This window comes from Camelina sativa, chromosome 2 (genome assembly GCF_030686135.1).
Source record: "Camelina sativa cultivar CO46 ecotype springtype chromosome 2, ASM3068613v1".
In the NCBI taxonomy this organism is placed as follows: Eukaryota; Viridiplantae; Streptophyta; class Magnoliopsida; order Brassicales; family Brassicaceae; genus Camelina; species Camelina sativa.
The window spans coordinates 20,641,106-20,654,451 of record NC_141881.1 but is presented as its reverse complement, the minus strand read 5'-3'; the positions used below and the strand labels follow the sequence as shown (position 1 = coordinate 20,654,451).

At 39.2% G+C, this 13,346-nt stretch overlaps 1 protein-coding gene and 1 non-coding gene across 2 annotated transcripts; both read right to left on the bottom strand.

Moving 5' to 3' along the window:
* Window positions 1–5,698: 5,698 nt before the first annotated feature.
* Window positions 5,699–6,754, bottom strand: LOC147948935 (uncharacterized). The gene has a single exon (XM_087469323.1). It carries the CDS (start codon window positions 6,752–6,754, stop codon window positions 5,699–5,701), a length of 1,056 nt encoding a protein of 351 aa, XP_087325449.1.
* A 2,267-nt stretch (window positions 6,755–9,021) lies between these two features.
* Window positions 9,022–9,128, bottom strand: LOC147948934 (small nucleolar RNA R71). Its single transcript, XR_015586019.1, has one exon. It is a non-coding gene; the product is annotated as a small nucleolar RNA R71 (small nucleolar RNA).
* Between the last annotated feature and the right edge of the window lie 4,218 nt (window positions 9,129–13,346).

Sequence of the window (13,346 nt, the reverse complement as noted above, 5' to 3'; positions counted from 1 at the left end):
GAAGAAGAAAGTTTATAAGCGTTTTCTATAAAGAAAAAGTAAATGAGAAAGTTCACTTCAAACATGACAAAGAAAACATTGACGAAGAAGAAGAAGAAGGTTTACAAAGTATGATTGAAACAAATTATTTTTTGTGTGCAAAGTATGTATTTATAAGCGTTTTCTATAAAGAAAAAGTAAATGAGAAAGTTCACTTCAAAAATGATAAAGAAAACATTGACAAATAAAAACATATATGTATTCATGATTACCTCTCAAAGTACTTTTTGTGTGCAAAGTATGTATTTATAAGCGTTTTGTATAAAGAAAAGTAAATGAGAAAGTTCACTTCAAAAATGACAAAGAAAACATTGACAAATAAAAACACATATGTAGTCATGATTATCTCTTTGTTCCTGACCTTTCTTAATTTCCTCGGGAAGACTGAATGGTTTTCTTAAATTTGGTTCTTTTCCGCTTATGAATCCACTATCTTGGTACAAAACCATTATGTTAGCAGTACACAAGACCATAAGAAAATTACAGAAACTCTGAAAAGGGATGAAGATAGTTTATCTATCTTACCCTTCCTTTTCCCGAGGTGACTGAATCACTTTCCTCAGTTTAGTTATTTTCAGCTTAATAGTCCTCCATCCTGATACAAAGCCATTCTAATAGCAGTTACTAAATACTAAACAAACCACACAAATTATGCTAATGAAGAAACTTATAGTGGAATTCTTACTAAGTCGGATCCAAGCCAGTATTCGCCTGCTTTGCTCCTGTTGTTTCTATTAATCTTGACAAAGAAGCAATGTCCATAGCTGATATATTGAAAACATGTAGATAAAGGAAGTTTTTACGATTGGTTTTGTCCTTTGTGAAGTAACGATTAATGATAAAATGTGTATCAAGCAAAAGTGAATGAGAAGAAATCGAAAAACTTCACCTTAGAGTAGCATAAAAAGTACTTAGATTAATTCACTGTGACCAACAAAATGATGAAAAGTTGTAAGAGAATAAGAAGAGAAAGAGAATTGGGAAGAGAAAGATACTTCACCTGAAACTTACTTGGCAACATATTCTCAAAGTTCTTACCAATAAAGGAAGTTACTGATCGTGAAGTCCCCTTTTGTGCTAGTTTTATGGCGTGGTGTATTATGTTTGTCCAATAACCTGTCGAGATGACCTATGCATGACACAAACAAACATGAAAATAGAGGGAGAGATATCTGACCTCTCATATGCTCTTAGCTACAAAATCACCTTCTGAATTTTGGTTATTTTGGAGCACAATGCTGCATGAAGCAGGAGATACGACCCCTCATTTTCTTTTATTTAGTGAGCCAAGATTTCACTTTGAAAGCTGCACCTGAAAGTACAACACACAAAACACAAAATCAAACTTGATTGCTTGCTAATTTTTTTTTCTTTTAATCTATAAAGATGTATAAAGAATCCAACTGATAATGGAAAATTGAATTCACTTACAAGAAAATTAAGGGGGGTGTATTCAACTTAACATTTTAAGTGATTTGTGTAAGAGTTACAAATCCTATGTTATTCAGTCATGTATTTTAAAAAGTCTTCTGAAATCCACTGTTATTGAACTGATGATTTAAAAATCTATTTTAAAATCTATTAAAATCCCTTGTTATTGAACTGATAATTTAAAAATCTACTTTAAAATCCACTGTTATTCAAAACAGTTTTGTGGATTAGGATTTTAATAACTTTTAGGATTCTGGAGGATTTGTTTAGTTAAAAATACAGAAATCCAAATCTCATGGTTTTAGGTGGGATTTGAAAGAATTTTACAGAAAATCATATGAACTTCCCTAAAATCTATCAAAATTCTAAATTTCCTAAATCCCATCAAATTCTCCAACCATGGTTTGAATACACCCCCTAAGCTTAACCTTACATCTTTTGTCCATGAGACTTAACCTTATAATTTTTTTAATTATATTGGATACATCGTAATTGTTTTATTACTGGTGTTTCATGGAACAACTAAGATGTGTCCAAACAGATAAGCTGAGGTCATTCGTTTGGGATTCCGCATTCAGGAGATCTATCATCTAGTAGTCCATCATCTGTGGGTAATAATTTAGGAGGGCAAAATCCACTTTGTTGTTGGGGTCCTGGTTATCAACAATGGGACACACCACCAAATGCTCATCCATAATGGGGCACACCTCCAAATGTCCACAGTGGGGAACACCACCTAATGCTTCACAGTGGAGCACACCATCCAACTTATATCCATGGGAACAAACACCAAATTTTCAGCAAGGCGGTTCATAAGGAACAACTCCAACAAATGATGTTCAATATGATTTTCACTAGGTGACCAAGATGAAAACATGAGGAATACTCAACAAGAAACTTCAGCCGATATCGGTTTCACTAATTATTTTGAATCTGGACGAATGCCACAAACACCTAGACCATGAGGCCTTTTCAATATGTGGGGAACCCCGCAAGAACCAAATGAAAGTCATCAAAGTGATGTAGGAGATGAGTAATATGTGGCTTTGTATTGAATCAATATCACTTATGTTTTTTTTTATGATTTATATTGTCTTGGTTAATTTTGAATTTATGTAATTTGTGAGATTTTAAAATAATTTATCTTTAATGAAATATCGTTTGTAATTTCAGGCATTTCGTATATGTCAACTGCAATCACAAGACCCAAACAATCTAAGTTACAAAGAGAGAGTTGAATTGTGGAATTTAGAAAATGAACAATTAGAAGAGTTAGTAATTCAACCAGCTTTGGCTGATTATGATCAATATTTTCAAAGCGCACTAGCCCAAACTGATGGAGGTTTGGGATAGAGATATGTATGGCATCGACTACAACATGATGATGCTACTTATCTTCAGTTATTACGGATGTCACTTCCATATTTCACAACATTGTGTAATACGTTGCAAACAAATTATGGTCTACAACCAACATTAAATATAAGTATTAAAGAAAGTGTGGCTATGTTTTTACGGATATGCGGACACAATGAAGTTCAAAGATATGTTGAAATTTGGCCAAAATCAAGAGACTGTATAGAGAAAATTTAGGAAAGTTCTAACGACAACTGAATTATTGGCATGTGATTATATTAGAACTCCAACAAGAAAAGAACTCTATCGAATTCCTGAAAGACTTCAAGTAGACAGGAGATATTGGCCATATTTTAGTGGATTCGTTGGAGCTATGGATGGGACTCATATATACGTCAAAGTAAAGCCTGAGTTACAAGAAATGTATTGGAATCAACACGATAATGTGTCATTGAACATCATGGAAATATGTGATTTAAATATGTTATTCACATATATATGGAATGGCGCACCAGGATCATGCCACGATACAGCTGTTCTGCAAATGGCACAACAAAGTGATACCAAGTTTCCTTTGCCTCCATTAGAGAAGTATTATCTCGTTGATTCTAGCCTTCTCCAAGGAATAAACATGAATTGTTTAACCAATGTTATGTATTTTTCGTTATGTTATTGAAAGAATATTTGGAGCGTGGAAGAAGAAGTGGAGGATACTTTTTGATTTTCCAAGATATAATGTTCATATTCGAAAAAGAGTGGTAGTGACTACAGTGAGACTACATAATTTCTCAGATGCAGATTTTACAGGTGTAATGACTGAGACAAACAACAAGTGACACAAATACAACAGTTTTGCACTTTCACGTTTTTCTTGTTAGAATGTGAAATTTATTACTTCACAAAAGTTGTCTACAATGACAAGGGCAATACTTAGACTGAAAGTACAGTATGTTCGATTCGTACATCGCACTATGAACTATGCGGAAACATACATAGATTTTTAAAATATTTGAATTTCATACCTGAACTATTGATTTTGTGCCTAAATATACAAAAACGTGATTAATAACTAATTTTGTCAATCTCTCTGTTATGTAAATTTGACGTGGATTCCACGTGTGCAGAGATAGATTAACAACATTGTTTTGCTTTAACTAAGACTACTTATAATAGTGTAGTTTTAAGCTGTTGAATAAATAATTCAACTATTGAAGCAATGCAATGGGATGTTGAAAAAAAAGAAAAGAGATAAGGTGTAGATAATTCAGTTGAAAACATTCAACTCTGTTGAAGCGCAAAAGTAGTAGGTTTGCTTGCCATGTGGCATGTTCTGAATGGTTTACCTTTTTTAATTATATGATAATATTTAGATAAGGAAATGTGTTTTGTTTCTATTGGATGATATTTTTTACCCAACCCAATTATTTGAGATCAATTATCTTATAGAATACTAAATTTTATTTTTATATTTTTATACCAAAATTCATCATTTTTCATTCTCTATAAATAGAGACTTGTTTTATTTAATTTGGACAGACGAAAAAAAAACACATCTTTTCTACTATATTTTTGATATCAGCCTTCATAAACTCTTGTTTATTGTTTTTTTCTTTACATGGATCCTACTAAAAACATTTTTAGCTCCCAAAATTTTTCTAATTACCCTTTTAACTACCCAAATCCCAACAATTATCAGTTTTAAAATCAATCTCCCAATCATCCCCAACATATACCAAACGGATTTAATTCTCTTGTGCCTCTATCTCAAAAAACTTTTTCTCATTTCCCTCTCTAATATTAAATAATTTCTTTTTCCTTTTCTTTTAATCAAAAAAATGGTGAAAGACTACAAAGTCATAAATATTTTCAATATTTACTAACCCAACCAATGAATTTGGGTTACCCATTCAAACAATCGGGTTACCCATTCAAACAATAGGGTTACACATTTAAACAATCGGTTATCCATTATTTTTGTATTTTTTTCTTTCGATTGAAAAAATTGTAAAACCCGACAAATCTTTTTCCTTTTCCTTCTTTTTCTCAACCCAGAAACTGATTCTTCTTCTTCTCATCTCACCTATTATCGAGTTTTATTCTTCGTCAACAGTTACAAATTTCCAAAATCTTCTCTATTTTCTTCAGTTCTCATCTTTTTCTTCATCTCGTTAAAGGTAAGTCCAATTTGGTTATTAAATTTAGGGTTTGTAATAATTAGGGTTCAAATTGAAACAAAATCTCTTAAATTTTATGTTTTTTTTTTGTTAATACAACTATATCAATGGGTCCTAAAACTTGAAATGGGTTAAATTCGAAGAGGAAGAAGAACCCTCCGAAAGATCCACCTTGGCCAACAGTGGATCCTCTTCATCTGCGAACTGAAGCTTCTCCTCCTCCGCGTATTGAAGCTTCTCCTCCTCTGCCAGCAGTAGATCCTCCTCCTCCGCCAACCGAAGGTTCTCCTCCTCGGCAACTGAAGGTTCTCCTCTTCTGCTAGCAATAGATCCTCCTCAACCGCGAGAAGAAGGAGAGTCCCAAACAGAATCCGGAGAAGAAAGGCGTACTACATCACATCCACAGGTAATTAGTGTGAAGTTTAGAGAAATTGAAAAACTAGGGTTCGATTGGGTTTGTTGTACATGGAGCGAGAGTTGAGAAATTGAATTAGTTGTGTTGAGAAATTATTGGTACAAATAAGTTTGTTTTTGCTTGGTACAAATAAGTTTGTTTTTGCTTGCTACAAATAAGTTTGCTTGGTACAAATATTCATTACAATTATGTTTTGCAGGATATAGAGGAGGACACCCAACCAATACCACTAGTGGATTTTTGGTTCAAGCAATCCGTTTATACAAAGTGGTGTAAGCTGTCATCAAGGTCTGAGGAGAACAAAACAATGGAAGACATGGAAATCCTTGAGGAAAGTGAGAAGGTGATGATCAGGGTCTTGAGCTGAAGCAACAATGAGCACTCCACCTTGTGAAGTCTTAAGGTGAGTACCATCCACAATAATCACTTTTCTCATAGCATCAAACGCTTTAATGCAAGCTCCTAATGTAAAGAATAAGTACTGAAATCTCTTCTTCTCATCCAATTCCACAAATGAAATAGTTCCTGGATTCACAACCTCTAACATGTGCAAATAAGAATGCAATACTTTGTAATTTTCCTCAACACTACCGCGAACATCACTATCAGCCTCTTTTGTCCCTCTCCATGCGGTGGAATATGACACTTTAACACCAGCTTTAGATTGAACCAATGGTATGAGTTGTTTGGGAATAGGAGCCTTAAGCTTACATGGATAATTATCACGCAAAACAGATGCTACTAACCTTGGTGTGCCTTTTCTTTTAATTTTGTTTGTACTTGTCTTTGAACGAAAACACGAATGCATCTTGTTGTAGGTTCTAACCAAGAAACACTCTGGATTCTTAAGCTTCGTAACTCTTAATGACCACTTGCAGCCTTTTTTTGTTTCACTGCATTTTACCACATACAACTTTGGTTCAGACTTCTTTATTACAAACTCAAAACAGTTCTTATGTGCTTCTTTTTCAAGAAGATCTTGTACTACTTTCTTACTTCCAAATTCTTGACCTACAGTCAGAATCAGAACATCTTTCCATTCAAAATTTACCTTAGTACCTTGAAGCCTATCACCATTAATAATTTGCAGCATGTCTTCTCGTTCATCACTTGCAACATTTTCATCATTTCTGGGCAGCTTCTTTTGTTCACACGTTTCACCTGCATAAAGAGTCATGACACCATCACCAATACAAGTTCCTGCACTTGAAATCAACTCCTCTGCAACTTGACCAGTTTCTGCAACTTGACCAGCTTCACAAGCTTCACCAGCTTCACCAACTCCATTTTGTTCACACCCTTGATGTTGTTCGTCATCTTTATCCAGCTCCACATGCATTACATCAAATTCAGCTTGATTCCATTCTAGATAATACAAAGATCATCATCATCAAAGATATATATTGATTTTTTAGGATACACTGAAACTGGAATGTAGCTAAACTTCATCTTCGTCCCTGCAGCTACCATAATCTTTTTGCATATCTGATAACTCTCTAATTTACATGTTTTTAGCATCCTTTTTTGTCCATATTTTGCATTGTTTATACCCTTACCTTAGCATTTTTAGGTCATTAACTGCTGGAATTCACTTTTAGGCCATTTAGGGTGTTGCATTCTTGCATTTACATACTTTGGATGAAAACAGGTGCTTAAGAGCCTAAAATGGGGGAAAACAATGACAAATCCGAGCATATACCCGAAGGAGCCATCAAGCTGGAAGAACAGTCCGAACCCCAACACGATCGAGGAGGATCCAAGAGCGGGAAGAACAACCCGAAGATCTACCCGAGGAGTAACCCGACCTTATCCTCGTGTACCCCATCGAGTAGACCCTCGGGCAGGACTGGGAAGCTAGGTCAAAGGGGTTTCCATATATAAACCCAACCCTCTTCTTCCTCGCAAATGAGCACGCCGCAGACCCTCAAACCAGAGAGCGAGAGCTTCTGAGAGAGAACTGAGCGACTCAAAACACTTTTCACTTTTTGTTAGGATTTATTTCATATCTTTTTATCATTTCTTTAGATTTCTACTTTGTACTCTTCATACTCTAATCTATCTTTTAATACAATGCAATTTTGGTTCATATTTGCTTTTATGTTTCTTGCAATGATTTCCGAGTAGTGTAGTAAAGTTTCTAGGGATGGGATAGATGATTTTGTGTTCTTGATCGGTTAGTATGTCTTAGTTTGATTGTTTATGATTTATAAATTCCCTTCTAGATTGGTGTTCTTAATGCTGTCAATAAACCGAGAGGGTGAGATTAGATCTAGGGTGTTTTACCACCGAGAGGTGTAGATGAAATGCTTGAATCAACCAATGCTAGAGGTCTACTCACTTAGCCTAAGAGATTAGATGAGTAAGCGGTTTACTGACAATAATGAATCGGTTCTTATTGCCTGCTTGGTCATGTTTCTCCAACGAGAGTTGGGTAGGGGAGTGATCAAGGTTGATTGTTTCTATCACGAGAGTGTTTTAACAAGATTTTAGAGATTCATTGTCTAGGGAATATTTGCTTGAGGCATGTAAGACATCTGTATTGGTAAGGAACACTTAGGATTCGATTACCCCATCCTTAGAAGCTTTCATATTTTAATTGCTTGCAATTTTATTCATCACTCGATGCCTTACCCGAACAGGTACACGATCACCTGCTTCGAGTAACCCCTCGAGTTGTTCATACTTCATTTGTTAACTCGATCCCCCCCACCAGATCTTGTACTCGAATGCTTGCATCGAGTGCTTAGGTTGTGTGGTTTCTTTGTTTATATTCTTTTCTTTCATTATTTTAGGATTGTTAGACAAAACCACTTATTGCTTGGCTTTACTTGCATTGTTCTGATTGCATCCTACCTGCTAGCATAAACAACCATTTGGATTGATAACCCTTTGTACTACAACTGCATAGGGAATTGATACCCTGGGTGAAAATCATGTTATCAATTTGGCGCGGTTGCCATTTGGTTGAATTTTATTTTCCTACGTTTAGGATTTCAGCACTTGCTAGATCAAGTTCTTTTATTTATATTGGTTCGGCATCTGACTTGTTTGCTTTCATTTTTGTCCTTTGAATCCTTTGAATCCTACCGGTGCATGCAAACGCGATCCAAGGGTAACCAACACTTGAGTCCTTTCATCGACAACATCGACAGACCAAGGTTACTCAGACAACAACAAGTTCAATAACTACAACCAGCAACAATTGAGGAAACAATGAACGGTCCACCAGATCCTCAAGCAAGGACCAACATAGGAGCAGGGGATACTCCATCTACTCATACTCAAAGGAATGGCATTGTGCCACCTGCTGTGCAGAACAACAATTTTGAGATAAAGAGTAGTCTCATCCAGATGATACAGAGTAATAAGTTTCATGGATTGCCAATGGAGGACCCATTGGATCATCTGGATGAATTTGATAGGCTCTGTAGCCTCACCAAAATAAATGGAGTTAGTGAGGATGGATTCAAACTCCGGCTGTTCCCATTCTCTTTGGGAGACAAAGCACATATCGGGGAGAAATCACTCTCCAAGGAGTCCATCACCACTTGGGAAGCATGTAAGAAGGCATTCCTGGCCAAATTTTTCTCCAACTCCAGAAACGCAAGGCTACGAAATGACATTTCCAGCTTTGTTTAGAAGAATAATGAGACGTTCAATGAAGCTTGGGAAAGTTTCAAGGGATACACTACCAGATGTCCTCATCATGGCTTCAGCAATGCTTCATTGCTAAGCACACTTTACAGAGGAGTGGTCCCCAAGATACGGATGTTGCTGGACACCGCAAGCAATGGTAACTTCCTCAACAAGAATGTTGATGAAGGTTGGGACCTAGTGGAGAACTTGGCTCAATCTTATGGGCATTACAATGAGGAGTACGATCGCACTGTGCGATCTACTGGAGAGGAAGATGCCAAGTACAAGAGGGACATGAAAGCCCTCAATGACAAGCTCGATAAACTACTCAGCCAGCAGTAGCATGTTCATGCAATATCAGAGGAAGAACAGTTTTTACAACAAGATGGGGAGAATATTCAGCTAGAGGATGTGAATTACATCAACAACCAAGGAGGTTACAACAAAGGGTACAACAACTACAAGCCAAATCTGAATCTGTCATACCGTGACCCGAATGTTGCCAACCCTCAAGATCAGATCTACCCATCAGCAGTTCAAGGGAACCAGGTCCAGCAGAAGCCTTTTATCCAATACAATCAAGGTTATGCTCCTAAGAAGCAATACTGTGGAAATTACCACCAACCTATTGCACCACCTGGATTCCAACAACAACAAGGACCGCAGAACTAATCACAAGAAGATGACTTACGCGGCCTAATTCAGCAGATGATTCAAAATCAGGCATCAGCTGCTATGGACACCGCAAAACGATTTGCGGAAATGAGCAACAAGATCGATACTGGATACAATGACTTGAACGCCAAGTACGATTTGCTCAATACTAAGCTGAGATACCTAGAGGGCCACCACAACAACCAACCAGCTCCAAAGATCAACCAGCTTCCAGGTAAAGCTGTTCGGAACCCAAAGGATTATGCCATTGCCCAAGCCATATTCCTTGATGATGATTATGAGGATTACCTCACTGAGGACAGTGATGTTCAAGATGGGGAGGATATGGATCACTATGGGAAAAATGAGGCTAAGTACTACATATCCGAGTATGAACCCGAGCCTTTACCCGAGGAAACCGATCGAGTTGATGATCGAGCACTGGTTTGAGAATCACAAACCGAAGAACCACACGAGGCAGAACCCGATGACTCACCCGATGATGGTGATCGGATGATACATCGAGTAGATGTTGAGATGGGAGATCAACCTCAACTGCCTGTAGCAGCAGAAGGGGAACTAGAGGAAAGTTTCAATGCTGCTCTTGACATCCAACTGGAGGCGTTTGCAGAGCGTATGGCCAAGCGTAAAGCTCCACCACCTAAGCTTTTGCCACCACACGAACTTCAAGAGGAAATCACCAAGGAGGCAGCTCAGTTGGAGAATGAGGTTAAGGAAGCTGTCAAGGAGATTGGGTATGAGATTCTCAGGAGTGGAGTTCGCTTAGATCCTGAGCTGCGAATTGAGGAAAATTGGAGGATCCTGGCTCTTTCACTTTGCCATGCTCGATCGGACTTTGGATTTTCAGAAATTGCTTGTGCGATCTGGGAGCTTCAGTCAGCATCATGCCACTGTCAGTTGCCAACAAGATAGGTTTCACCAGTTTTAAACTGAGTAGTCTGTATTTGGTTCTAGCTGATAGAACAATCAGACATTCGATTGGAATCCTAGAAAATCTGCCTCTCAGGATTGGAAGGGTGGAAGTCCCTACTGATTTCATGATCCTTTATATGGATAAGGAACCAGACGATCCACTGATCCTAGGAAGACCGTTCTTGGCTACCGTAGGTGCAGTGATTGAGGTGAAGCAAGGCAAGATCAGAATTGAGCATTGGGAGCACTTCAAGATTGAGTTTGATGTCAAGAAGGGAATTAAGAGGCCAACCGTTGATGGTCAAGCTTTTCCCACTAAGACAAAGCAGAGAAAAGTCAAACATCTTGAAGAAATCAACCCCACATTTGTTGTGGAACTTGGACAAAACCTAGAGAATAAATTGAATCAGCCTGCTCCAGTGGAGAGGATCCCAGAACCTCTCCCTCCTAAATCCCATGCTTAAAGAGCATGAAAAGTCAAACTTAGTGACTTAAAACAAGCTCACTTGGGAGGAAGTCCCAAAGATATCTTTAATTCTATTTTTTTCTTCTGATTTATCTGTTTCATCTTATTTTCTATTTTTGCATATTTACAAAAAAAAAAAGAGGAAAAGAGTGAAAAAGGAAAATTTGAGGAACCCGAGGCTCAACCCGACACCGTACTCGACGTGCCTGATCGTGTCTATGCTCGGGTTGCGAGTGGTGTCTGAATTCCACAAGGCCAAGCCCACTCTTGGTGAACCCCAAGCTGCTAACCCTACTCTATTTAAAGGGTTCGAACCCTTCTACCTCAGCAGCACAAACCAATAAGTCTCTCACCCTAAAAGCTTTTTGTTTTCCTACTTTCAATTCTCTCTCAAACTCGAGTGATCTTTGATTTTTTTTTTTTTTGGAACTAACCCTATTAATCTCGAAGTTTAGCTTTTCTTTCTTCTCAAGGATTCGATAATGGCACCAAAGATGAACACCTACCAAAGGAAGGGAAGAACGTCAACCTCCACCGCTGCTACAACCGGAGGTGATACAGTCAAACCTCGAGAATCCCAAGGAAGAGGAGACGTTCCACATTCCCAACCGCTGGTTGGACATTTCGCTTCTCCAACCCGATGCTCAACCCGATCCATCACGCGATCCGGTGCTCGAGCAACCGATCGTGTAGACCACCGAGTTCGCTCACCAAGTCCGATGGTGAGTGCTGTTCGCCGTCTCCTCGACGTAGGGACCTGTCTACGTCTGAGAGAACTGTTACCGACCCTATGGAGGTCGATTCTGATGCTGGTGGAGGAGAGCCAGAAGAGATCCAAACGTTGTGGCTAAGGAGCAGAGCTGCGGTTGCAAGAGGGAAGAGACCAGCCTCTGAAGAGGATGAGAAGGTAGCTGAGAGAGTAGCTGAGGAAGAGGACCAAGACACAGAGGAGGAGAACCGTGAGCGAGAGGAGGAGCAGAGAGAACGCACACGCCAAGCCTCACGGAGGCTGAAGCAGAAAGAAGTGGAGACTATGGCAAAGCTCTTCAAGGTTTTCCACAAGATGAGTTTCATTGGTACCCGCTACCCTCACCGAGAGACGATGAAGCAATTGGGCATAGCAAGAGATGTCGAGTTCCTGTTTGATATGTGCCACCTGGGCCATATGATTCGAGCCCACCTTGAGGCTTATAAGGAGAAGACGGTCCACTTTCTCTCAACACTATGGTTGTACTACTTTGAGGACCACCCGACCCTACTACCCGATGGGGAGATCGGGTTCATCACCTTCTCCGTGAGAAACAAGGAGTATCGGCTTACTTTCAAGGAGATGGAGAAGCTGTATGGTTTCAAAGCTGGGAGTGGAGAAGGAATGGAGGTGAGCAAGGAGGAAATGAGGTCCCTATGTATGACAATAGGAGACAAGCTCCCCTACAAGTCCACAAGCTCCAAATCTGCTCAAATAAGGAGCCCCTTTTTGAGGTATTTTCACAAGTCCCTCGCATGCACTCTTTTTGCTAGAAAGGAGACTGGGAATGTGAATGATCATGAGCTCCAGCTGCTAGACATTGCATTGCGTGGGGTTCTAGACAATGCTAGGGATGGTGCACCACTAGTTGGAGATGTCGCGGATACTAGTATGGTCTTGGTGCTGCTCGACCAATTCTTCTAACTCAAGTCATGGGCTATGAAGAGAAGAGAAGGGGGCGGAGAGATCTCCATTAGAGGACTAGTTACACCAATTTGGGTGGCTTGCGATGTGCCTTTGAAGGGAGTGGTACACGATCCGATATGGCTGGACATCGACTACCTCGTGCTGGCGAGATTTTTGGCCTATGAGAGGCCAAACGACATGATGCTCTTCAAGTTCGTCCATCCAACCGCCGGAGCCGCCCAAATGATCCTGCCCAATGTAATGTGCACCAAGGTCCGGCTGGGGGACAACATCGACTTTGCACCGCCTCTGGAGGAGCTGTACAATCCGGAGGAGGAATCAGTAGCTGAGGAGAGAGAGGCAACCGGGCAAGGACAAGGAGACAGCTCGGAAGATTATGACTTTGAGGAGTATGTTTGCTCTCAAAAGCAACCCGTTGGAGTGAGGGAAGCCCACAAGAGGATCGGATGGCTGAAGAGGATGAACAAGTTTTTGGCGAAAAAGGTGAAGGATCTTACCGGTTCAGTGAAGATAATGGGAGGTCAGATCAAGGAGCTGCAAGACAAGGCAAGCTGTGCCTCAGCTCCC

Coding starts and splice junctions, on each gene's coding strand:
- LOC147948935 (XM_087469323.1), bottom strand. CDS start 6,754: ATGCATGTGGAGCTGGATAAAGATGACGAACAACATCAAGGGTGTGAA.